This window comes from Bos indicus x Bos taurus, chromosome 28 (genome assembly GCF_003369695.1).
Source record: "Bos indicus x Bos taurus breed Angus x Brahman F1 hybrid chromosome 28, Bos_hybrid_MaternalHap_v2.0, whole genome shotgun sequence".
Lineage (NCBI taxonomy): Eukaryota > Metazoa > Chordata > Mammalia > Artiodactyla > Bovidae > Bos > Bos indicus x Bos taurus.
In genome coordinates, this window is record NC_040103.1 from 17,688,768 (window position 1) to 17,714,019 (window position 25,252).

At 36.9% G+C, this 25,252-nt stretch overlaps 1 protein-coding gene across 3 annotated transcripts in view; it reads left to right on the forward strand.

The window, feature by feature from the left end:
- The window catches only part of CABCOCO1 (ciliary associated calcium binding coiled-coil 1), a 171,978-nt gene extending 146,941 nt beyond the window's left edge, over nucleotides 1–25,037 (forward strand). For 2 of the 3 annotated variants that reach the window (XM_027531152.1, XM_027531153.1), the window contains exons 6-8: nucleotides 16,547–16,669; nucleotides 17,082–17,222; nucleotides 23,235–25,037. In XM_027531152.1, the coding sequence (XP_027386953.1) occupies nucleotides 16,547–16,669; nucleotides 17,082–17,222; nucleotides 23,235–23,309 (339 nt within the window). In that variant the 3' untranslated portion in view covers nucleotides 23,310–25,037. The remainder of the gene's footprint in view (nucleotides 1–16,546; nucleotides 16,670–17,081; nucleotides 17,223–23,234) is intronic. The other variant, XR_003509261.1, reaches the window with a different exon arrangement.
- Nucleotides 25,038–25,252: the final 215 nt, after the last annotated feature.

Genomic DNA, 25,252 nt, shown 5'->3' on the forward strand with positions numbered 1-25,252 from the left:
GTAACAACAAACATGGCATCTTTTCAGTCAGTGTCAACAAGCAACAGTTCTAATTTGATCTAATATTTCATAAAAGAAACTTACTTGAGCCAGATGGTTTTTCTCATATAACTAATAACAATTTTGGTTGGTGATGAAACTGAACTAGTCTTTCAGCAGGAGGCAGTCCTGTGTTTCACTGGCATCTCAGCCCTCCTTATGCTAGGAGGCACTAAAGAGTCAGAGCTGATGTCCTCAGAAAGGAGGTGCCATCAACCCTGATATTCACTGCTGTACAACAATCATAAACCAACATCTAAGAAAAAATACAAACACCTTAAGTGTCTTAATAAGAGAATGGAGTTTAAAAAGCCCAGTAATTCAATAATGTTGAAATAAAATATGGTAAACATTTTGAAATGTGGCCTTGTGTTTCTAAATGCACACCTTTAGTCTACAGACCTATATTTAAGTAAATCAACCATTTGCTACTTTTGTCTTGGATTTAGTATCTAGTAATTTGCAAGAGCAACAGCATTTCAGTGCTATTCTTGTGTATATATAGTCATTAATGTTTGTCAAGGGCTTTGGGAGGAAAGGACTACATAAATGTCAGTGGTTATTAATATTTGGATTTTTTATATTTAGCTATCAAATGTGTTTTTCATAATCTGTGCCCAGAGGTCTATCTGTGCTCCTCCAACTGTAAACATTTAAAGCAAAAATAATCATCAGCCAATAATAGTATTTGTTCTGTTCTTCTTTATAATTAGAGTAATATTTATCAGTAATTAACAATTATATTCAACTTCTTCAAGAACCAAATTTATTTTAACATATTTTCATATGCAAGTTATTTAATGCCACTTACTCCTCTGACTTTGGGTGATTATGATGAGAGTAGCCAGCTGACACGGTATCCACCCACATACTCCTCCTTGCCCTGCCCTTCCGTTCTCTGTTCTTGTCTTTAACTGGCACATCACTCAGTCATTCAGTCGTCAGCTAAATAAAGCAGGACTAGCCCAGTAGTCCTCTCTTCTAACCTAACGTAGTCATTTTCACTTATTGTTATAATTGATTATACAGGTACTTGTATCCCCTGCCTTCTAATTCTACCTCCAGACTAACTCCTATAAGAGCAGAAATCCTGCCTGTGATGGGGCTACCTGGATGGAATGCATTCAGATCAATTGAATTGAACTGAAATCTAAATCTTATACAAGAGGAAAAACTCTTCTTTTAAATGCAATCTGGTACAGCATAAAGCTTACTAGAAGAAAATCAGAGCAAAGCCAGCAAAATGGCTTTTTATTTTTCTCTTAAGTGGTATTTCCACTCTATTATCTTTGAATGATAACAATGTATTTTTTTAAGGTGTTGGGAGTATGAAATAATTGGGTTGACTTGCAAGTGGTTCTCCAGTCTAGAGTTCAAATTCCAGTTTAGGTTAAAAAAATAGACTTGGGGTCCTCTTACCACATGCTTATCCACTAATGCATTTTTAAAAGAATCATACAAATTTCCATGTTTGGCATTGACTCATAAGAACAAGACTAGGTCAAAATTTATTGGCAGAGCTACATAAAGCAGTCTACGAATATAAGCCTATACTCTTTCTGGCTCAAGCTAGCAGCATTAGCCCTTCACTTTTATGAGCACTAAACTCCACTCTAGTTTTAATATTATAATAATAATAAATATAATAATAAAATCTTGTTTATATAAGAAGTTCATCTTGTTAAAAATGCATTGAGACTCGTGGTTCTTTATAGGACCCAGTTTATACTGTCTGATGATTTAAAGGTGATAACTTAATGTGATTCATTGCCACCTAGTTCTGAATTTTAATAATAGAACCACTCATCATGATTTTTTCATTTCTTAAAGAACCAGCTTGTCTAAAACCATTGCAGTGTTTTTTACTGGGGTCATCTGAACTACGGTTCCCAGAATACTCTTAAAAGGGGCATGCTTATGTATTCTGAACAGCCATAATCTATCGTGACTGGTGCCAGGTCGACACATTATGAGTTTACAGTGTCAGGCCGGTGAATTAAAGCTTTGTTGTAGACCAGCTTGCTATGCAATTATTTCCAGTTCATATCCTATCATCACTCTTCACATGACAATTGGCAATTTCCATTTAGCATTCTAAGCATCCATATTTTGTCTTAATTGTGCTGTCTGATTCTGCACCTAGAATGGAGTGACATGACTGGTACCAATAACTTAGAAAATAAATTTCACTGTCACTGGAACCTATTTAAGGAATATTCTATGTTCTGTTGTTGTTGTTGTTGAGCTATTTGTTACTTATGTTAAAATAATAGGAAATTAATTTAAATATAAACACTTCTCATGTCTTATCTCTGCAAACAAAAAAAAAACATAATTTACAATAAATTAGCACAGCAGTTGTTAGTGTAGCTCAGCTTTATTTTGCAATTCTCACACCTAAGCTCACAAGATGACACTTTTTCTGATAAGGTAATCTTTATAAGGTAGTTTTTGTAGGTGATTAAAGCTGACAGATGCTAGTGAGATGGTGAAGTTCAGAGATATAACAGCAAACACTTTTTAAAAATTCTCATTAAAGTAATAAAATATCTTTTGATCTACCAATAGAAAAATTGATCTGACAAAGGATAAGTTAGTTACAATGCTATATTTCTGTATCCAAACCAAATTAAAGTTATAAATAAGAAAGTAAATGATTATAACAAAATAAACTGTAAATAAATGGTATTTTTTAGGAATAAAGAATTACTGTAAAATCTTATCTTCCCAGTCATTTCTTAGTATTTACCATCACTGCTGAGCTGAAAGAGAATAAAATGTTTCAAATATAAACAGAAGCTACAGAAATAGAATATGTCTTTTAATAACATTTTGATACTCTATCTGTTCTTCACAACATGACCTGAACTCCAAATCCTTCAGAAGTAAAACCTTCATCTTTCCTAGAGTAATGATGATAATCAGTGGACTTATGTTTTCAATGATACTCCAATCCGAATCTGTTAAGATCCAGTCGTAGATTGAATAATTAGATTAACTCGAATAATTCTATGACTTAGTTTTGCAGTGTGCCTTACTTATTATTATGGGTTTAGTTCTGCTTTCTCATATCTAACAGAAGAATTTTGAAACAGTAACTCATTGTCCCTGCTTGTTTTTGATTACTTAAATGACATTAGCTTTGCTAGAATCAATTTGTATTACAATCCACTGAAGCACTATATTACAGCATGTGCTGTTTTCCAATTTTCTTATCTAAATATCAGTTGTCTGATGTACAGAGTTCATTTATAAATACCAGGAAGTTCCCTGAATCAAGTAAATTAACATGCTGGGCCAGATTCTCCAGCTTCATTAGCAACCCCTCATACCAAGGCTGTGTTCATACAAGTGTGAAAACCAGAACGATCCTTCAAGGGTTTTCCTGGCCTGAATAATTTCCTCATCAGGGAACAGGCTACACTTATTCTAATATTCTGGTCTCATCGCCACAATCTATTCATTTTGCAAAACTCCATGGACACCCCCTGGAAGAATCTAACCATTAGATTGGAGGCAAATGTAAAGTCATGGAACTGGACTGGACAACCACAATGAGGAGCAGCCTGAGTTACAGGTCATAGTGGGAGGGCAGGGGAGAGATACAGAAAAAAAATCCATAAAATTTGGCAGCCCCTATACCAACAGACTATATAACAGGGGGAAACTAGTAATAGAATGATTTACTGACCAAATGAGACCACAATGATTTCCTGCATTCAGTTATTCAATAAATATTTATTACTGTCCCACTATTTATCAGCCACCTGCCAGGCAGTAAAGTAGGGAACAAAACAACAAAACAGACCAAATCCCTACCTTCACAGAGCTTTGTGTAGACTTTGTTTATTGTAGACATAAATATGTGACATGAAAATCTAAAAATAAGAACAAGCTTCACACTTTTAAGCTCTTCCTACATGCCAGGCACTCTGTCCGTGCCTTAAACACATTGATTTAATCCTCACAGAAAACCCCATGCGGTGGGTACCTAACATCCCTATGTTCTAAATGAGGACAGTGGCCCTTGCCAGAGGACCATGGATGAGTGAGCATCCTCAGAGAGCTGCAGTTACGCCTTTTGCTTGTGACAGTGACCATGTTTGAATGAAGCAGCAGATGACACAGGTTTTTTGGTGCAAAGAATTTTAAAATGTGTGTGCATTCTCTGTTTCCCACTCAAAGAAATGAGTGATTCAGACTATGAAAATAGGTGCCTAAAATCCACAGGACAGAAGCAACACCACAGTCCCAATAGGACAGCTGTTGAGATAAAGCCAAAGCACCACTGGGTTTGTGCTAGAAGAGTAACTCGGCACAGCTGTCTAATTCTTTTCACAAAATGGTTGGAACGGATCAGAAACAAGAGCCACAAGACAGACAATGAAACTCGTCCACAGCAGACCTAATATCTTATTCACCCAGGTTGACTTTAAAATTATATCAGTCATGAAAATTTTTTCACTGTCTTCTGTTGTGAGTCATTGGGCTATATTTAATTTTAATCATTAAAATGTAAAAATAATAAAAGCCACCAAATAGTCTATAGTCAATTTTCTGATAAAGCAAATTTGTTTTTTCTCCCATTTGTGATTTAAATGGCCTCCAGAAAGTTTTTTGGAACTAAGTGTTAATTAAAAATATGGAAATGGATTTAAAGTACATTACAGCGCACAGTGGAAGAATAATCACAAGAGACTTGTTCACAATACCATACCCATTTCTCAATGTGTTTTTTAACTATCTAGGTTATTGGTTGTTTTTCTGCATGCCTGTTCCTAGAAAAAAAAACCTGTGATTCCAGTGAAAACAGTAATTACAATTACAACAAATAGGATAAATTGCTATTTGAACAGGAACATGCAGTTTTAGCCACCAAAAGCAAACTGATGCTCCTAGACTTTCCTGTTTACACAGATGAATTTAAGCATGTTCTCAGATTACTTTATAAACTGAATGCTTTTTATATCTTGCCATCTTTAAAAACAAATTTAGTCCTCCGTGCCTTACTTTCGTTAGCTTATTCTGAAACAATGCCCTACGGTGCTGTGAGGAACCAGTGAACAAATTCTCTTTCTGAAATTCCCTGAGAAGTTATATTTTCAGATATTTAAATAGTGTGCATATATCATTTACTTTTCTGAATCTCTAGTTTCTCATTATAAATTCGAGAGAAAGATCATGAACTAGAGAGAAAGATTTTAGGGGATCCATAAAGAAGCAGAGGGGTTTCACTTGCCCGTAAGGATTGGGTATATGGACTTTGGAGTCAAATAGATCTGGGTTCAAGTTCTGAGGGAATTCCACATACTCTAGCTGTGTGACCTTGATCAAGTTACTTAACCTCTTTGAACTTTAGGTTCTTCCCCCAAAATTGGGATCAATAAAACCTCTCCTCACATCGTGGTATGAATTGAAGGGCCTAATATTTGTAATATGCTTTCTATAATGTCATTTCTAATGCCTAGCTTAGAGCAAGTTTCCCTATAAATGAGAGTGGCCTTTTTTCATCATCAGTGTTCAGCTTCCTGGTCATGGCGAGCACTGGCAAAACTCCAGTGGGTACCATTCAAATTGTTTTGGGGGTTGGGGGCTGCCAGTGGACAACCCATGGAAAGCAATGTGAATCATGCCCCCCCAGAGTTAGGCAACAGAAAATGTAGTAATTTTTTGATGTCACTCCCATCCGAAACTGTAGGGAGAACAGTATCTCTGAGGAATCCTTTAGAATTTTAAACTACACTGACTGATAACTATTAGTCAGTTTAAGCAATACAGTCAAGTCTTTGAAAAGCTGTTTTCATTGTGCTAATCAAATGAATACTCTAAAACTCCATTCATAACTGAGAAATCCAGGCATCGCACTGATGCAACAGTGAACCATTAGATCTGCTTGTCCAAACGGTATCATTTTTCAGGACAAACTTTTTAAACTGAATCAGAACTGATCAAACAGACTGGCAGCCCTGAAAATGTTTTCATGGATGGTTACTGTAATGGAAGACTCAACACCTAATGTATGCCTCCTGTGTACAGAAACCTGCACTGAGGTCCCAGAGACATGGTTCCTGCCCTCACAAAGTTTCCACAAAGTAGTGGGAGATCACTCATCCATGGTTGTAACTCAAGGCACAATGTAGCAAGTACTATCAAGAGGAGTAGGCAATATTCTGAAGCACAAGAAAAAAGGTCACTGAGGTGATTTGAGCTGGCCTGGAAGGAAGGCCAGATGGAATTATCAGCTGGCAGGGATGAAGGAGAAATACCCTCCCGGCCAAGACACTGGTTGGGAAAGCACCTCCATCTATGGTTTTATTTTTCATATGAAAAAATATGTATTGAGCACCCCTCAAACTGTAGTGCTGGAGAAGACTAGGAGAGTCCCTTGGACTGCAAGAAGATCAAACCAGTCAATCCTAAAGGAAATCAGTCCTGAATATTCATTGAAAGGACTGATGCTGAAGCTACAGCTCCAATACTTTGGCCACCTGTTGCAGGAGCCAACTCATTGGAAAAGACTCTGATACTGGGAAAGATTGAGGGCAGCAGGAAAAGGGGGAGACAGAGGATGAGATGATTGAAAGGCGTCACCGCCTCAGTGGACGTGAGTTTGAGCAAACTCCAGGAGACAGGAAAGCCTGGTGTGCTGCAGTCTGTGGTGTCGGAAAGAGTCGGACTCAACTGAGTGACTGAATGACAGCAATGCTGTGTGCTAGGCACTGGACGTACTTTGTGCAAGCCGAGTACTCCAGTATGGCGGAGGTACTCAAGATCTGTAAGGCAGGAATTTGGATTTGAAGCCTTCCCAATGGGCACTGTCGTGTAAAAGAAGGGAGTGGGTCTGGCAGACATCACTGAGGTGCCCCCAACATGCTTTGTGACTGATTTAATATCAGGAACAAGGGAGAGTTAAGTACTGAGGACAACCTCCAGGTTTTGAGTCCGGCAACCAAAAAGCTGGTGATACCATCAAGAGATAAATGGAGGAGGAGCCGGTTTGGAGAAGATAAATAAGTAGAAATAAATGAACAAGCCGCAGCCTGTCTGATTCCAGTAAGCACTAAGTGTGTAATCCAAATATTCCTCTACATCATGACATAAAAATACTGAATCTGAGGCTCTGTATAGGCTGGCGACTGTGAGTCTTGTATAAATAGAGAAAAAAACCACTTGAAACTTAGTAACATAGGATAGAACATCTGTAACTGGACTAGAGATGACCTAGTTCAACCCCCTAATTTTACAAATAAAGAAACCACATCTCAGACATACTCTCTACTGAATGGCAGAGCCAACCTAGGACTCCCACTACACATTTAATGGGGGGATAGCGGGGGTGGAATCCAAATTTCTAAAACATTCAAATCTGGAATAAAGGTACCACCTAAATTTTTCAGATGGTGAAGGACAGGGAAGCCTGATGTGCTACAGGCCATGGGGTTGCGAAGAGTTGGACCCAACTGAGCCACTGAACAACAAATTTTTTCAGAGTTGCTGTTACTTCAGTTTTTTAACTAAACTAGCGTGATTTATGGAGAAGGCAATGGCACCCCACTCCAGTACTCTTGCCTGGAAAATCCCATGGACAGAGGAGCCTGGTAGGCTGCAGTCCATGGGGTCGGTAAGAGTTGGAGGCGACTGAGCGACTTCACTTTCACTTTTCACTTTCATGCATTGGAGGAGGAAATGGCAACCCACTCCAGTGTTCTTGCCTGGAGAATCCCAGGGACGGCAGGGCCCGCTGGGCTGCCGTCTGTGGGGTCGCACAGAGTCGGACACGACTGAGCGACTTAGCAGCAGCAGCGTGATTTATTACTTATAGGCAAAAGGTCTTTCTGATAAAATCTCTTGCTGTATATGCCATTGTACACAGAATCAGTTTTGTAGTTAATTTCGAAGAATTCAGATTCCATGAAAAGTCTTGAAACTACGGTACCTAGAGCTGTTCCTTGCAAGGGAAGACATGCCTCTTCTTAGGTCCTTGAAACAATAATTGTCCCATGTAAATAATAAGGGGCTGCCCTGCATGGAAGGAAGGGCTTGGGTGCTTCCTGAAAGAGCCATGTTTCTAGAATGCCAGGCACATAAGAATAATCAACAGCAGTTTCCTCTGAAGCAAGAAAATCCTGTCCCGCTGACCAAAGAGTGCCTAATACAGTTAAAGAATTAGTTGAGATTTTTAAAAAGGAGGGGGAGGGAGGGGGTGGGAGCTAAGCACAGAGAGAAATATTTATAACTATGACAACATGTTTCCTTGTAATAATTCGTGAGCCCACTGGAGAAAAAAGAAACATATAAACTATGAATAAAATATCCAAAATATAAACTTTATGCCTTCTGCAAATTTTCTTAAGTTAAAAATTAAGATTGTGGTTGACTAAATGAGTATATTTTCATGGTCTCTTATTTCCTTGATGCTAAGGGTTACCAACTGATTTACAACTTCCTGTGTTGTTTTTTAATCTATATTTGTCAGCACATTTTTAATGTCAGATTACTTAAAATAGACACTTGGGCTTAAGAGGTCAGGAATAATAATATTCTGTTGACTTTTGTAAAGATTTCATAGCACTTACAAACATTCTAGTTTAGCCCAAAAAAGCTTTATATTTCTAAATGAAATAAATTTCAATATAGTTTTAAAGATTTTCTTTCAGCTGATGACGGGGACTGAAGTGTAGCTCAATCCATATACTTTGAAATTAAGTAAATTGCATGTGTAGCTTTCTCCAAATAGTTTTAGCCGCCTTTTATTCAGATAACTTAAACTGGGAAAATAACAGAAAGTCCATGAAGAGACAAAGTCTAGAACCAAGGACTTAGGATTCTTCCATCGTCGTTTCTTTTCTAACCATTATGATTTATATCTCTCATAATGTCTGCAAATTATAGATACTTGTTCAAAAGGAATAATTTTCAAGTATAAAAGCCATGAAATAGCTTTATCTTCATATAAGCTATCATAAGCTATAATTAAATGCAACATTTATAAAATCAAAATTTTAAATTTATATTTCATAATTCAGAATAGGCTCTCCACAAAGATCATTGCATAACTCATCTTATTATTCTGACTAACTGATACTTAATTTCCTGATTCTTAAAACAAGAGGTAATTTATAGTATTTCCTCATTTTTAAGTACTAGAAACCTCAAATTTAAATAGAATACACTGGATGAAACCAAACAAAAATTCACCCACCATCAGGGCTGTTTGAAATAGTTTACAGTGAGTTCAGTGATATGCCTTTTAGAGTATAACTTAGTAAGCTAAACAGATACACTCTGAGTGGCTTCTATTTTCAAAAGATATTTTTGAAAAGAAATAGTTTTTTTCCTAATTATTTGTAATGGTACTAACCATATTTTCAGTCTCTCACCCTGAGGAAATTGCACAATAAGGACAATTCAAGAGTCAAAAGTACAGTGTTGAACTTCGTAGTTGTAAGAGCTCTGGTATCTTGATTTTCACAAGAAAGACGCATTGAAAGTTTGCCCTAACTGTGCTTTTGACAAAAATTTTTTAAAGGAAATCTTTTTAATTGAACTCTATCTGGGAAACCACAAGCCACATTGGATACTGGAAAATGAAAAATAAACAGAGTGATAAATTGGGGGTGGGGGAAAGAAGCAGATATTCTAATTTTGAAAGTTGAACATAAACACTCTCCTTTTCTAAATAAGGTGATTTGCCATAGTCCTGACCAAGCCACATACCTACCTGATTATGTCATGCTATCTAAGTCCCAAAAGAGAAGTTGTTTGGGTCCAAGGAATTCATCAAATAAAAAGGCATTGGATATATGTTTGGTATTTTAAAAATTGAGACTATATGGAAACAGGGTGATGGGATGTCATCATTAACAAATTCTTCTGAGTTAATTGGATTGCTTGGGCGATGTTCCAATTAAATATAGAAATAGCATAGACTAGTATCCCCAACATGGCTACTCTAATCTGTCTTCCAGTGCTGGCATTAGAAAGATGATCCTTTCCATAATAACAGTAATTATAAGTGATAGTAATATAATACACCTTCAGGTTCAATAACAGTTTCCCTTTGAAGAACCCCCAACATTTTCATCCACATTATCTAATTTGTGCCTTGAAACAATTAGCCAGGTAGCAATTATCATTATCTTCCTTTTACAGATAAATAAACTGAGGCCTAGGGATTTCTTAGCATCACACAATTAGGAATAGAACCAAGTCTAAAACCTATAATTCATTTCTGTATCTTCCAGATTATTGCCATCTTTAGAAAATATCTGAGTTTCTGAAGGACTGTTCTGTCCCTCAGGAATTGTACCAGAGCCAGATCAAAACATCTTTTCCTCTTAAATTGCCTTTACAGTATAAGAAGGTACTCTTTTTCAGATTCATTAGAGAGGATTTTGTCATCTGAGGTCTTTAAGATAGGGGTCCTCAGATTTCTTTTCAAATTAGAGGGTTGGCCTTAAACAGAAGTACACTTAGAAATACTAAAGATGTCTAAAATACCCTGGAATCAATTTCTTTAACTATCTCACTTAAAAAAAATTTTAAGCCCAAGTTAAACAAGATCAAATCAAGAGATATAAATAAAGTGGGCACAAGGTGTTAACTGGAGTGTCCTAGCCAGATTGCGAATTGGTTTACTGGCGCCTGCCAACCTAAATTCCTCCTTGACGCTTTAGCTGGACGAGTAGTCTTCATTTCCTGTCCTAACTTGTTGTACTGTGTTACCCTTCACTGTTTAGGTGATTAGCATGTGAATCCGATGGTCTCAGAGCTCTATTAAGTTATAAATGTTCAAACTACCAGTATGCTGTGGATAAAAATAGAAGTTGCTATTAGATGTCTATTCATACCCTGCAGAAGCCTGGCAACATTTTGAACCTTTTCAAAATGTAAATACTGCATATTAAGCATAGGAAAGAAAATTAATGTGCTGCATTTGCGAATTTATTTCCAAGTCAAAAATGCAACTGGGGAGGAGGACTCCTAGCAGAATTGATATTCTACATTTATAGGGTATGTTAAGAAATTTATAATGGCCTGAACACACAAAAAAAGCCACTTTAGAAATGGATTAATTAAAGTTTCTCCGATAATCTCAGCTTTTGAATTTCCTCTCTTTTCATTTTAAATTTATGGCCTCAGTATGACATTACCAGAGTTGATTGCATTCTGCAGGTGGCATTCATGTGTTAGCATTTTATGTGTTGCATATTGTGAGCAATGGGTTACAATTTGTGTTAAAATTTTCCAGAATGACACAATACGTCTTAATTAGACTTGCAAATGAGTAATGCTTTTTTTCAAGGAGAGAAAATAGTTAAAACATTACAGGAATTTTTGTGCCTTTTTTCCTTAGTATTGGGGAAGTTTATCATAAAGTTTTCTTTTTGAAACTTTGACATTGTGTAGTAAATTCTGATTTACCTATGATGTCATCATCTGACAATTCCAAAAAATGTCTCTTTGAAGCATACCAGTTTTTTTGTGTCTGTAGCTCAAAAAAAGTTTAATGAATTTTTCTTGTTTTTTGCCATTCAGAACAATAGAAAATTGTCATTTCAATGACATTTTAAATATTTTCAATAATTTAATAATTGCCATCTTACTCATGGATTTCAGTGATACAAACACTACTGACAAATCATGTACGGTTTTTCCAAAGAAAAACTATACTAAATAACAATAAGCAAAAACAAACAACAAAAATAAGAAAACAAGTAACAAACAATAAACTAGAGTTAATGCTACCAATAATGTTAACACATAAAGTAGAAAAAGAAAACATGAAGTAACACAATTTTCAGATAAGATCTTTATACTTCTGAGACACAGAAAGATCTAGAAGCAGGTTTTAATTCCTGTAAGTATTTTTTAGACCTAAACTGACCCTGTCCTGAGTTCCAGGAGGTTGAAAATCCATATTATTTATTCCTGTAGTAAATGTCTATTTCATACTGAATATGTAAATTCTTAAACGACTTCTAGTGATTTCATTTGGCTTGTAAGTAAAGATCTTGGATGTTTTTAAAGCTGCATAATGTTTGGTGATGAAATTTTGTACTTACGAGTATAAATTATGCCAAAAGCCATTTACTTGATATTCTTTAAATACCATGGCACAATTCAACTAAACTCAGATTATAAACCATCTTAAATAACACTAATGCAGTGTGCACTTAATGAACACTATAGCCAACTTAAGTTCATTTTCATGTAACAGATAACATCTGGGGGAAATGTATACTGGTAAGTTATGCAAAACAAATTTTCTAACGACCACATCTGTAGATGTTATTTATTGTACGTTCACTTAACAGTTCATTATTCTGTTTAGAAATCTATTCTCTTCTTTATTAGAGCTTTTAATGTACTCACCTTAGTTCAAATGGTCTGCTCATTATCAGAAAAAATATAAATGGCATTCACATGGAACAACATAATTGTTTTTATTATATCCATTTGTGTGCAAGCATTCAAAAATGGCAAGAGAAACACATTTATTGCTTTACATTCAAAGTAATATTTAGGGGGTATTTGAAAGTCAGGCAAAACCAATCATTTGGTCAAATGATGTACGTGTATAATCAGAAACTCCTGAGTTTTAATCCCAGCATTAGGCCCCAGGCAAATCACTTAAAGTCTTTCTCTTTGTTTTCTGATCTGAAGATTATGGGTGCTATTCTCTTATAGACTCAAAGAGGGGGTTGCTAAACCAGAGTACCAAATAGGAGTATTTTTTTATAAACATACTTTATACTTTTTCTGTTTTTATTTTCCAGATTTAAGAGGTAACATATTATACTTTTGAGGGGAAAAATATGAGACAATTAAGTTCTACAGGAATATATAAAATAGTTATAAAACTAGTTTAATTTGCTTCAGCTATTCATAGACTTGAGGAAATTATAACGTTCTTTCAGAAAATCTAACTTAATAAAGCTGACCATGTCTTTCTGTTTTAAATAGATTTTATTACAGAACCAGTGATGTTGTAAAACATGAGGTTTTGTTAAAAAAAAAAAAAAACAAAGGCCTAATTGTATTTTTTAAAGAAAGTATTGCATCAGACGGTTTCATTTAAACATATTTGATGGCTCTGTGCTCTCACCACAATTATTGATTCTAATTTTCCTTAAACTTGTTTTCTAAAAAGCCTGCTTAATGGGGAAAAAATCACTATGATGCTTCTGGGCACTATGTTTATTTCAAGCTATATATTTAACAGTGTACCTTCGTATTACTAATGAAATGACTTTACATTTACCCTCATCTGAAATTGGGACATTTCTCTCCCTTACGGTATCTTACTAACGTAACCAAATATAGACTCTTTGTGAAAGAAAAACATAGCCGTGTTTTGGTTCATTGATGGTATGCAAAACACCCTGAGGTAAAGAAATCCTCACTGCCAGTTATTATACATGAATCAAATCAATGAATAGCTATATGAGCTATACTCATAAAAATCAAGGAAAAGAAAGCCTAGTTCTCAGTCAGAGGTTCAGGTTCTTGGGATAAATAGGAGCTTCACCCCACCAAAGAAACGATGATGTGGAGCTGAGGAGCTCCAAGTTTCAAAGTGTGTGCCCAGTACACACACACACACACACACACACACACACATGCGCGCGCGCGCACCAGTGCCAAAGACTAGGGAAACAGAGGCATTGGAGTCGGCACGCAGTTCAGATAAACTTTATAAAGAAATCCAGACCACAGGGGATTCAAGGAATAAAATGAGATCCGTGAGCACAAATATCTGTTTGCCCTTAAGTATTTAAATATATAATTTGTTGGAAGAAAGGATACAGGTGGGCAGATGGTAGAATTCTCTACTACCAGGTTGGAGATGTGATCTATTGATGACTTCCACCAAAGGGAAAGAAAATTAGCAAAGTCTTAGCCTATGAATGGAAGACTATACCAGCAAGACAGATATGGCAAAAGCAACAAGATAAAATTCTCCTTCATTAAAAGATTTACCTTGCAGGTTATCTCCTGCTTACCTTCTCAGTGCCTGTGGTAAATAAAATCAATTCAATTCCTTTCTTCTTTTTTCAATGTCTAACTCACTACCACTCCCCTCAAATTTCTAGTTTCACCCTATATTAAAGTCAGCTTTAGTGAATTTAGTGTCCTTTAGTCAACCAAGTAAATACCTCATTATCTTCCCTTGTCTCTGGATTCCTATATACAGCTTATTTATTTTATCTATAATGTTTCAGAAGACACTAAAATATATTTAACTATTTTACTTTTCTAGCTTAGTAAAATAAAGTGCAATATAAAGTGTAGGAGGATAAAAAAGCAAGCATGCTGAAAAAATGTACAAATAATTTTGTGAGGAGATGAAAATGCTTGGATGTCCCATTTAGGAAAAAAGAATGTTTTACTAATGTGAAGAGACAGAAAGATTATTCTGATACAGTTTTTTCGATCTTTATTTTTATTAACATTTAGTCATCTTGGTCAATTTAGGATGAATAATCGGGAATGATGTCATCTAACAGATTAAAGATTAAGTGCTTAATAATATCAGCAACTTCCAAATGTGGCAACATGAGGACATATTACAGTTTACTGAAAATGGCATAGGCCACAAAGTCAGCACACCAGGGCTTAACTCCTAGCCCTGTCACCAAGTAATTATTTGACCTTAAGCCAATCATTTAATTTCTTCATTTCCAAATTGCCTTGACTGTAAAGTTACAACACTTCAGTCCTTATATATATTTATACTAAGCAGCAGCTTCCTATAAGATCAAATTAAAATTAGTAATACAAAGTCAAGGCAAAATATATTGGTATGACCAGGCAATAACCTAGCCTTCAGTTCATTCCAAAACCTATCTAAATCAAAAGTATTAATATGTAAAAAATGAAGTATTATAGTACATGGAAACGTTAGAAAAGAACATCATGATTTCAGGGTTTTTCCAGGTGCCATGGGATAGTAATTATTGGTGTTTATGCATTTCTAGATTACTGTCTTAATGTAGGCACTTTTTTTTTTTTTTTGTCTGCATCTGGTCTTGGTTGCAACACTCAGTCTTCTCTCTAGTTGTCATGAGCAGGTGCCAGAGCCCATGGGTTCAGTAGTTGTGGCGCTAGTTACTGAACTAGTACTACTAATTCAGTAGTAGGGCACAGGCTTAGTTTCCCTTAAGCACATAGGATCTTGGGCTTCCCAGGTGGCACAGCAGTAAAAAATCCACCTGCAAATGCAGGAGACTCAAGACATAAGGGTTCGATACTTGGGTTGGGAAGATCCCCTGGAGTAGGAAATGGCAACCTGCTCCAGTATTCTTGTTTGAAAAATTTCATGGACAGAGAAGTCTGGTGGGCTACAGTCAATGGACTCACAAAGAGTCAGACACAACTAGTGTGCGTGCACACACACACACCACACTACACACTACACACACATGGGATCTCAGTTCCCTGACCTGGGATCAAATCAGCATCCGCTGCCTTACAAGTCATATTCTCAACCACTGGGCCTTGAGGGAAGTCCCAAAACTTGTAGTCTTAAAGACTTTGTCAGCATACAGTGGGTAGCTTCATCTCAGAGCCGTAAAAACAAGCTCCTAGGACCTTACTGAGTAAATCAGAACATGGGTTTATTGATTTACAATGAGGAATGTAATAGGTATAAAGATCAGAGTACTCAGCTGTAGAACAACTGAGTCATGTCTGTAGAACAACTGAGATGAGAAGTCAGATTATGATCAGAATGTTGCCTTTTAAACATGAAATCAAAGCAAGAGGAACCATTGAGATGCATCAGATGTTTAGTGTCATCAGTACCCTCATCTCTGCTCTCTCCCTCAAGGCATGGTGAGATGGACATTTCTTTGACTCGTTTCTTCATTTCCGCTGTTGACCACCCATCACCCTTCTCTGATTGGCACAATCTTGCCACAGAATTGTTAAATGCTTTCAGTGACATCTTGCCTTGCCCTCAGTATTTTTGCTTGACTTTGCACATCTCCTCTCTGAGTTACTCTGTGCTAACTTTGCACATTAACCTTTAGAACCTTTATTATCCTCATCACCAAGTTCTCATGGCCATTTCACCATTGCCTGCAAGAACAGCTAGACTCTACTGGGTAATATCAGTCACCATCAGACTGTCATTGAGTGTTTTAAGATCAAACTCTCTGCCAGAACTGGAGAAGATGTACAGAGAATCTAAAACATGGTCTCTGCCTCCAGAGAGCTTGTAGGCAGGAGGATGGGAACACTGACTCATGGAACAATTCAAGATCAAGGCAGTATAAAATGAAGTCCCAAACTACATAGTATAGAAAAATAAGACAGAGGAGGAAGTAAAATGCTAATTATCAGAGCACAAAAAGCACTATAAAGCTAAGAGATCTGTGGCATCAAGAATTCAGAGTCAATGGCATTTTAAAAATAATAGACTTGGAACTTTATGTATATTGGCTGAAATTGTGGTTACTCACCAGAGCTTCTGTCACAATACAGCTCTTCTCTTCCCCTCTAGCAATTGATAGAAGTTGTGAATCCTGCAGATCACCCTTTCCCTGATCCTCTAGAAGAAGGAATCTCATTTGATATTTACTCAACATTCATAGAGCCACCTCCACCATTGGATATGGAAATAAAGGTATGTTTCCTTTTGTCTCTTACTTCACTGTGTCTCAGTATGATATTCTCTAGTAGGAGAAAAAGAACCAAATGCACTTCTCTTTTCCTTCCGATCTTTCCTAGTTAAATATAAATGTTTCTTTTGGCATTGATTCAGAGGTGGGCCAGCTGAGGCTGATTAAGCAATTTTAATCTTTTCTGCTCCACCTTCCCCAATCTCTACCTTCATTTTCTCTGAGTAGGTAAAAGCGCCACTTACTGACCTGTCATGATGCTCATGAATAATGAAAATGCAGGAAAACGTCAAATCAAAATCCACCTAGATTGACATCATTTTTGATAGGAAAGCAGCCGAAAGAATTCTGAAGTTATGTATAAATCAGTAAAGGCTCCAGAAATTACTTGAGTGTTGTTTACATTTAATATTCTAGGGGTTGAATCAAGAACAAGGCCCTGGAGAGTCCCAGCCAGAAGCCGATACTTCAGAAACTGATCTGTTAGTTGGTTTCACCATTGAAGAGATAAAATCGGTGCTGGACCAAGTCACAGATGACATTTTAATCAGCATTCAGGTACTCAGCCTTGATCATGTGCTTACTTGATAGTGTGCTTACTTACCTTATTACTTGTTAATTAGCCAACCTCAACCTTAATGTCTACCCACGCTCTGCCAGCAAGAGTGATGCTGATGATGGAGCAGCTCAGTGTAACATCTCCACATAACTCTCAGTTGAGTCATCTGAGACTCAGTAAGATCACAAAATAAATTCACTAATAGCACATTTTGTGGTATGTTACCAGTTTACGGAATCATGCAGCATCAGGACCCACAAACACTCCATGCCCAGTCACACTGACTGACTGCTCATGCAGGAGGAATGGTAGTACATTTGTAAACAGTAAACACTAAAGCTCAGCCCATCATTCTTAGCTTAGTCTTTTCACGAAATTTCTAAAGAGAGGCTTTCTTATCTCTGAACTCCTTCTCAGATAGTTTGCTCCTTTCACATATCAGTCAGAGCTAATGGATGTGTGAAAGTGAAAGTTGCTTAGTCATGTCCAACTCCTTAGTGAGTAGCCCATCTCTTCTCCAGGGGATCTTCCCAACCCAGGGATCAAACCCAGGTCTCCCACATTGCAGGCAGATTCTGTACTGTCTGAGCCACCAGAGAAGCCCAGCTAATTATATATATATATATTAATGGTGTTACCACTGACACCAGTGGCTGCATGAAAATGGTGATGACAACAGCCATCTCAGTAGCAACTGCTAACGATGAATCAGTAGGCTTAGCTTTATACTTAATTTTTTTCCTGTCCAAACCAAAAAGAATGCCACCATTTCTACCTCAACACAAAGGCTTGCATCATTTCCTAGGCAAAATGATTAAGAGTCATTTGCATATTTTGAGAGGATTTATAATTTCCTGTGGAAATAAACATGAACCAATAGGACATTCTACTGCATGTTTAAAATATGAATGCATCTCAGGGAAAGATTCAGTTGTTTTGGACATGAGACTATATATAAAAAGCACTCTGCATTAATGACAATTTAGAGGGAACAAAAGATTAGCTTGGCAATAGCATACCTTGTTACTTGTTTAATCATCAAATGTTAATGTACTATTTACACGAACATTTAATAATTCGATGCCAACAGAATCAGCCAAAGTCCTCGACTTAATAAGGGGTGTTTATTGTTTACCAGAAATAGTGAAAGGACACGTTTTACACAAAGCTTTATTGTTAACAACCCCATGAATGTAATAACTGGTTACTCATATTGAAGGGCAGAGAGCAGCTGAATTAAGCTGAGTTCAAAACATATCTTCTCTTTAAATTTGATAACATTTCATCTAAATATAGTTTATGGATAATCATGGCCCTGGGCTCCTTTGTGATCCTGTGGCTCTGAAATTATCACCAAGGCCCTAGACAGTAATAAAATTGTTTGCAGGCCCTCAAAATTGAAAACATCTTTACTGAGGCCATGTTCCATGTAGTGAGCAGTATGTTTTTTAAATATTCATTGAATTTTTTTTAATGTTAGAGTCTGTAGCGTTTATATCAATACCCTTATATCAGAAGGAATATGATGTTTCTATGTGTAAGTGTTGTCCCAGTGGCCTTCAGCCATCCTTACTGGGCCTGGAAGTCCATTAGCTGGCTCATCTAAATGTAATTAGGCATAGAAAGAACTCGGGACACTGGACGACAAGATCCCCCGTCTCGTCGAGAATTAGGCATAGAAAGGACCAGAGGTGAGGGATGCACATCTTTCAGGTGCCTTGATCATTTCCATACTAAGTAGATTCATGGACATTCAGTTCAGTTCAGTCGCTCAGTCGTGTCCGACTCTTTGCGACCCCATGAATTGCAGCATGCCAGGCCTCCCTGTCCATCACCAACTCCTGAAGTTCATTCAAACTCATGTCATCGAGTCCGTGATGCCATCCAGCCATCTCATCCTCTGTCGTCCCCTTCTCCTCCTGCCCCAAATCCCTCCCAGCATCAGAGTCTTTTCCAATGAGTCAACTTTTTGCATGAGGTGGCCAAAGTACTGGAGTTTCAGCTTTAGCATCATTCCTTCCAAAGAAATCCCAGGGCTGATTTCCTTTAGAATGGACTGGTTGGATCTCCTTGCAGTCCAAGGGACTCTCAAGAGTCTTCTCCAATATCACAGTTCAAAAGCATCAATTCTTCAGCACTCAGCCTTCTTCACAGTCCAACTCTCACATCCATACATGACCACAGGAAAAACCATAGCCTTGACTAGACGAACCTTTGTTGGCAATGTAATGTCTCTGCTTTTGAATATGCTATCTATGTTGGTCATAACTTTCCTTCCAAGGAGTAAGCGTCTTTTAATTTTATGGCTGCAGTCACCATCTGCAGTGATTTTGGAGCCCAAAAAAATAAAGTCTGACACTGTTTCCACTGTTTCCCATCTATTTCCCATGAAGTGATGGGACCAGATGCCATGATCTTCATTTTCTGAATGTTGAGCTTTAAGCCAACTTTTTCAGTCTCCTCTTTCACCTTCTTCAAGAGGCTTTTTAGTTCCTCTTCACTTTCTGCAATAAGGGTGGTGTCATCTGCATATCTGAGGTTATTGATATTTCTCCTGGCAGCCTGAGCCAAATTATTGCCAGTTTTTCAATAAAATGGCTTGATGATGTTTATTTATACAGTATCTAAAGATAGCAAACCCCTTTATATATTTTCTCTCAATAATCTTAGTAAACTCCATTTGAATTAGGCAGGCACTTATCTGATAAATAAAATGAACACTGAGAGGAACAGAAATATTAAGTCATTTGTCCAGGGTTTCCAGGGTCAGAAGTTGACAAAAGACCCTGATTGGGAGCTGTGAACTGGGTTCTAGTTCTAATTCCAGTGTAATCCACAAAAACCACATAACCTCTAATATCACAACTAGATTACTTTGGTTTTTAATACTCCAGTGGTGTGGCACTTTTTCAGTGTTTACTGTTTTGTCTTGGTCAAATTCCAAGTTGGATAATTACTCTCTGCCTACCTAAATGTCTCCCTGCTTTAAATGGGTAAGTTATTTTCCACTTCTAAAACCTGCCTTCCAGTGTTCTTGGCTCTTAAAACTGTCTCATCCCTGTTCAGAGGTAGCCACTTATCAGTGGTCAGTGCATATAAACCAATGACTTGCTGTAGGAACATGTAATGAATTCTTATTTGTAAGATATTTTAAATTTTCCAATAGTTTTTTCTCCTTCTTTATGTAAAAATCATACTCAAAAAATATACAAAGGTAAAAATCATAGTCTTATTATAATTTTTGTAGGAAAAGGCAGTAGTGAATTCATGTTTTGAGTACAATTTTTTTCAGACCTCATTCTCCATTGTGGTTACAAGCATATTTCACTTCTGTAACTCAGAAATTTCTGAAAATAGTGTGAATCCTTAAATTTTTTATGTTAATCTACTTACTTTCCCATTGACTCACTTTATAGCTTCAGAAATGTATTAAGAATGAAGTTATCTTGGCCCTGAGATGTTAATTAAAATTATACTGAATAGAGCAAACATTTTAAGCTTATATAGCCTAGGTATTTTAATTTTAAAGATACATTTAAAATGAAATTAGTTTGGCCCTGAGTTGTATAATAAAAATTATACCCAATGGAGCAAACTTTAATATATTTAAAGAATTATATTTCAGAGAAATATGAATGCTAGCACTAAATTCTTGCATTCGTATTTCAGAGAAATATGAATGCTAGCACTAAATTCTTTCATTAAATGTTGGCTGTTGGCCCTATCTTAAGCAGTAGAGTAAAATAATGTGAAAACCTTAAGAGAAGTTTGCCATCCTGGGACCATAGGTATTTTTAGGTCAACTTCCCAGATTAGAAAAGCTGAGTGGGAAATCACCTCAAGATGTGATCACTGAGAGGCTGTTGGACCCAGGTCATGGATTTTCCATTCTTTCCTAAAAGGCAATAGAACTATACCCTATCCTGGGATGTGTAGATAGCACATCTGGTCATCGGTGTTCTGAGGATTAACATGGAGACACTGTAGACCAAGGACAACCTGTTCTTGACCAGACAGGGGATCTTGCCGTCCAGTATCCAAAGTACTGATCACCATGGTGTGGAAATCTGAGATGTGTCCTTCGGTCAGCACAGCTCTAGCAGGCATGCCGCTGACTTTCGGGAGCCTTTTCCCCAGAGCCCTCACTTGCTGGCAGTCAATTCTGTCTCAGTGAAATACCAAAAAGACCTCCAGGTTAATGTGAAAACCCTAATGAAATAGGGAAACAGAAGCTGGAAGATAATAATATGTCTGTCCTTAGTTAAAAAGAAATGAAATTATTGGTGGACCTAAAATACATTTAATTGAAAGTGGGAAGAGTCAATTGTCTAGTTAGACCAGTACTTCCCGATCCTTTGGAACTGTAACAGAATCATTTCTTCAAACTATTTCATGCCCTGTATGATATAATATATAGCCTGCCATAAAGAAACAGAAGTAATATTTTTTAATATAGCACAATATCATGATAATGAAATAGTATAACATCAGTGATATATCACAGAATTGAGAGTTAGAATTATGAATTTAAAAGTTAACATACTTGGAATTATGAATTTAAAAGCCAACATACGTGAAATTTAACATACTTAATTTTAAACTACTTAATTTTTTGATAAGAACTAAAGGTGGTTAAGTGACCTGCTCAAGGCTGCAGAGCTAAACTAATCCCTAGGTCTCCGCACTCCTAGACTCTTCCTCCTTTCAGCTGTCCCAAAATTTTGCCCGAGGGGATTATAGGTTCCTAAAAATAAGACATTTCTTTTGTAACCTGGACAACCATGCTCATCCCTCATTGCCTCCTTCACTTAGCACCAAGAAAGGAAAAGAGGAAAAGCCAGAGGCCAGACTTGACCCCAGGACTTGATAAAACTTGAGCCAAAAAAGATATACTCGTGCGAGAACCCAGAATTATTGGCACCAATGTGATCTTTTCAGAAATAGTTTCTCTTAACTGTGAAAGTGAAACAATATCTCATCAGATAAGGCAAGCAGGTAGACCTTTCAAAACTAGCTGTTATAATTACAGTTATAAATAAATAAATAACAATGAAGGTATATTTGGACCAAAATCAGTATTTGATTTTTTATGTTTCTTAAAATATAGTTACCCTGATGACCTTAAATTAGGTCATAGGCATTACAATTCTACATTTCTAATTACTTACTAACATTTATGTGTATGAACTATTCCTCATATGCGTGTTGACTATTTTAAATCACCTAAACAAAGACCCCAGTTTTACCATGCCCCTGCCACTGGTTTCTCTATACATAATGTTATAATCCATCATGAAAAAAGGAGGACATTTCCAGGGCTACAAATGTTCAGCTAATATGAAAATATTTTTGGAATTGTGCAGGTAGCAATGTTAGTCCACAGAATATCACTGCCAGAGGCTAAATGCTATCATAGCCACAGCAAACACGAAAACCTGTCAGCAACTGCTTACTTTTTTATACCAAAACTATATATCACAAAGGGCATCATAATTTTAAGAGCTGTATATGTGGCGAATACTCTTTAATTATGAGAATCATTCTAATTGTGAGATTATTTGTGTTGTGATTTCACAACAGAAGCTTTCTGGGATCCCAGTTAGAATGTATTACACGGGAGACAAAAACCTCCATTGCAGAGGGGTGGCAGTACCAACAACGCTGCAATAACTGAGCCTAGAGCAGTTATTCTGATTCGGTGCTTATTGGTAAAGTCTTTCTGAAAATGCAGATAAATTAGCCTATCTTCCAACACAAGCCTATGTGAAAAATGGCTGTCCAAATACCACTTCCTGTTCATAGCAGACATGCTATACATTGGGAATGTGCAGAGAAATATGATAAAGTGTTATCACATCACTACAGGCTGAAACACGGCTACATCTGCAAAACAGGAAGGTGTGTGAGGGATAATGTCTGTCTTTAGGCACTATAGTATGTCAAAACCACAAAGACAATGTGCAGCCAAAGATAGCTCCATCATAACCACTTTTTTATGATTGTCTTCACAGACCGAGATAAACGAAAAGCTGCAAATACAGGAAGAAGCCTTTAATGCACGGATAGAAAAATTGAAAAAGGCCTGAGGACTCCGAACCAGGAGAGTGATACTAAAACTTCACGAAACAAACAAAACTGGCCGGAATCATAGACTCTCTCGAGCACCAGATCGCCTTCATTTAGTTGAGAGAGGAAAACCAAGCCCCACTTTTCATTATCCTAACTAATTAGAGAGATATTGGCCCCAATTTCTCTATCTCCTGTCCTATAACAGCCTCTGAATTTATTGCACTGTGTGTAATAAGAACATTTTTATATAAGAGTTTGGAGAACCATATATAAAAATACAATTACTTTTATAATACTCCTTTGACATTTTGACTAGTAAATGTTATTCATCTTCAAGGAGAATGAAGTCAACATTTTAAAATAAAGAAGAACAATGATTTTATCCATATTGACCCAAATGAACTGCCACATTGCTGAAGCCTTGTGAACACAGACCACCACCATACTGCTGAGGGTAAAATTTGCTAAACAATAGCAATTCAAGTGCATGTACTAGGGTTTTTTTTTTTTTTTTTTTTTTTTTCCCTTAAATCAGTTGGTTTTCTTATTTAAATGCTTCAGTGTGAGACCAATTTTCTGAAATTATATAATGCAGTTTGAAGCACTTTAATTTATTCTGTACTGTATTTGTTATTTCTAATCTTGTTACTCTCCCGGGAGAATACATGACCTATATAAAAAGAAGCAATGTATAAATGGTTATTAAAGACCAACCTATATATAGATTGTAAAAATCTTAAATACAAATCAAACTCACAGAGCTCTTAAAATTAACCATTATATTGCAGTAGAATGATTGAAAACATCTCAAGCCTTTAAATACCATTATTAAAAATATAATTTCAAAAGAAAATATCCATTTGCCAACTGATTATCCCTAGTTTGGCAAATTAAGTTGACTACTACCTCGGCCCTTTCCCAATTTCTGAGACTTCAGAGTGTTCTAGAATGTAGAGCATTGCAAGGAGGGGACCATTTCTCCAAGAATTTTCCAGTTTATATTGGAACCAAATGTACTTACATCTGGGTGGCACTTGGTCGAATATGTTTGGTCCGTGCTGTGACCTTGGGCTATAACCTTGCTTACTGCATCAGTACCAAGGGGACTGCCCAAAATATATTCATTTAGGGCAGAGACAGATCTGGAAGGATTTGGTTTTTTTAACTACACTGATCAGCAATGTAAGAGAAGTCCTTACTTTGAAACTGTCTGTATTTATTGTTCATGCACTTCCAAGTCTGGAAGGCCTGAATGAGCTAAGGTGTTTCTTCCTTGAGCTGTCCTTCCTAACTGAAAATGCTGATGGCCTTCAGTGATCACTAGAAGGGCTCACAAGTCTTAATTTCATCAATCTGTCTTTTTTCTAGGGAAAACAGAGGTGAAACTAGAGAAACCACAAATAGGAAATAAAGGAGCATCTTAAAACACCCAGTACAGCTTCAAATGCAACCATTGGCACAACAGTGGACCTCCATTTCTAATAAAGAGTGCTGATTTTGAGCAAAGGTACAAAGAGTTCAAAACTGAATAAAAAATACGCAGTTGGCCCTAAAAACTACACAAAAACAATACCCTATATGAACACCAAAAGCCTGCCTCTGGAGTAAGTCTCCCAGGGTCTGATGTGTGACTTTGGACAGGCTGCTCACCCTATAACTGGTCATCTGTTAAGTGAAGATAATACTTATTTTTTGTGGTTGTTCTGATAACTCAATGAATTCATATTAAAGGATTTTTTCCCTAAGGTTTGATTTCTGTTTACCTCTTACGATAACCCAAAACCCACTGCCCATCCCTGATACCCACTGTCCAGTTGTTTGGGGCAGCCACCTTGCCAGAATTCCCAGCTTTCTCTGTCTTTCCACTGGAACTTGTGGATCGGTACGTCCCCTCGTGGTAAGTAACTTGTCATCCTGTTTTCTTATGTCTTTATAGTGTTGGAGCAGCCCAGGGATCCCT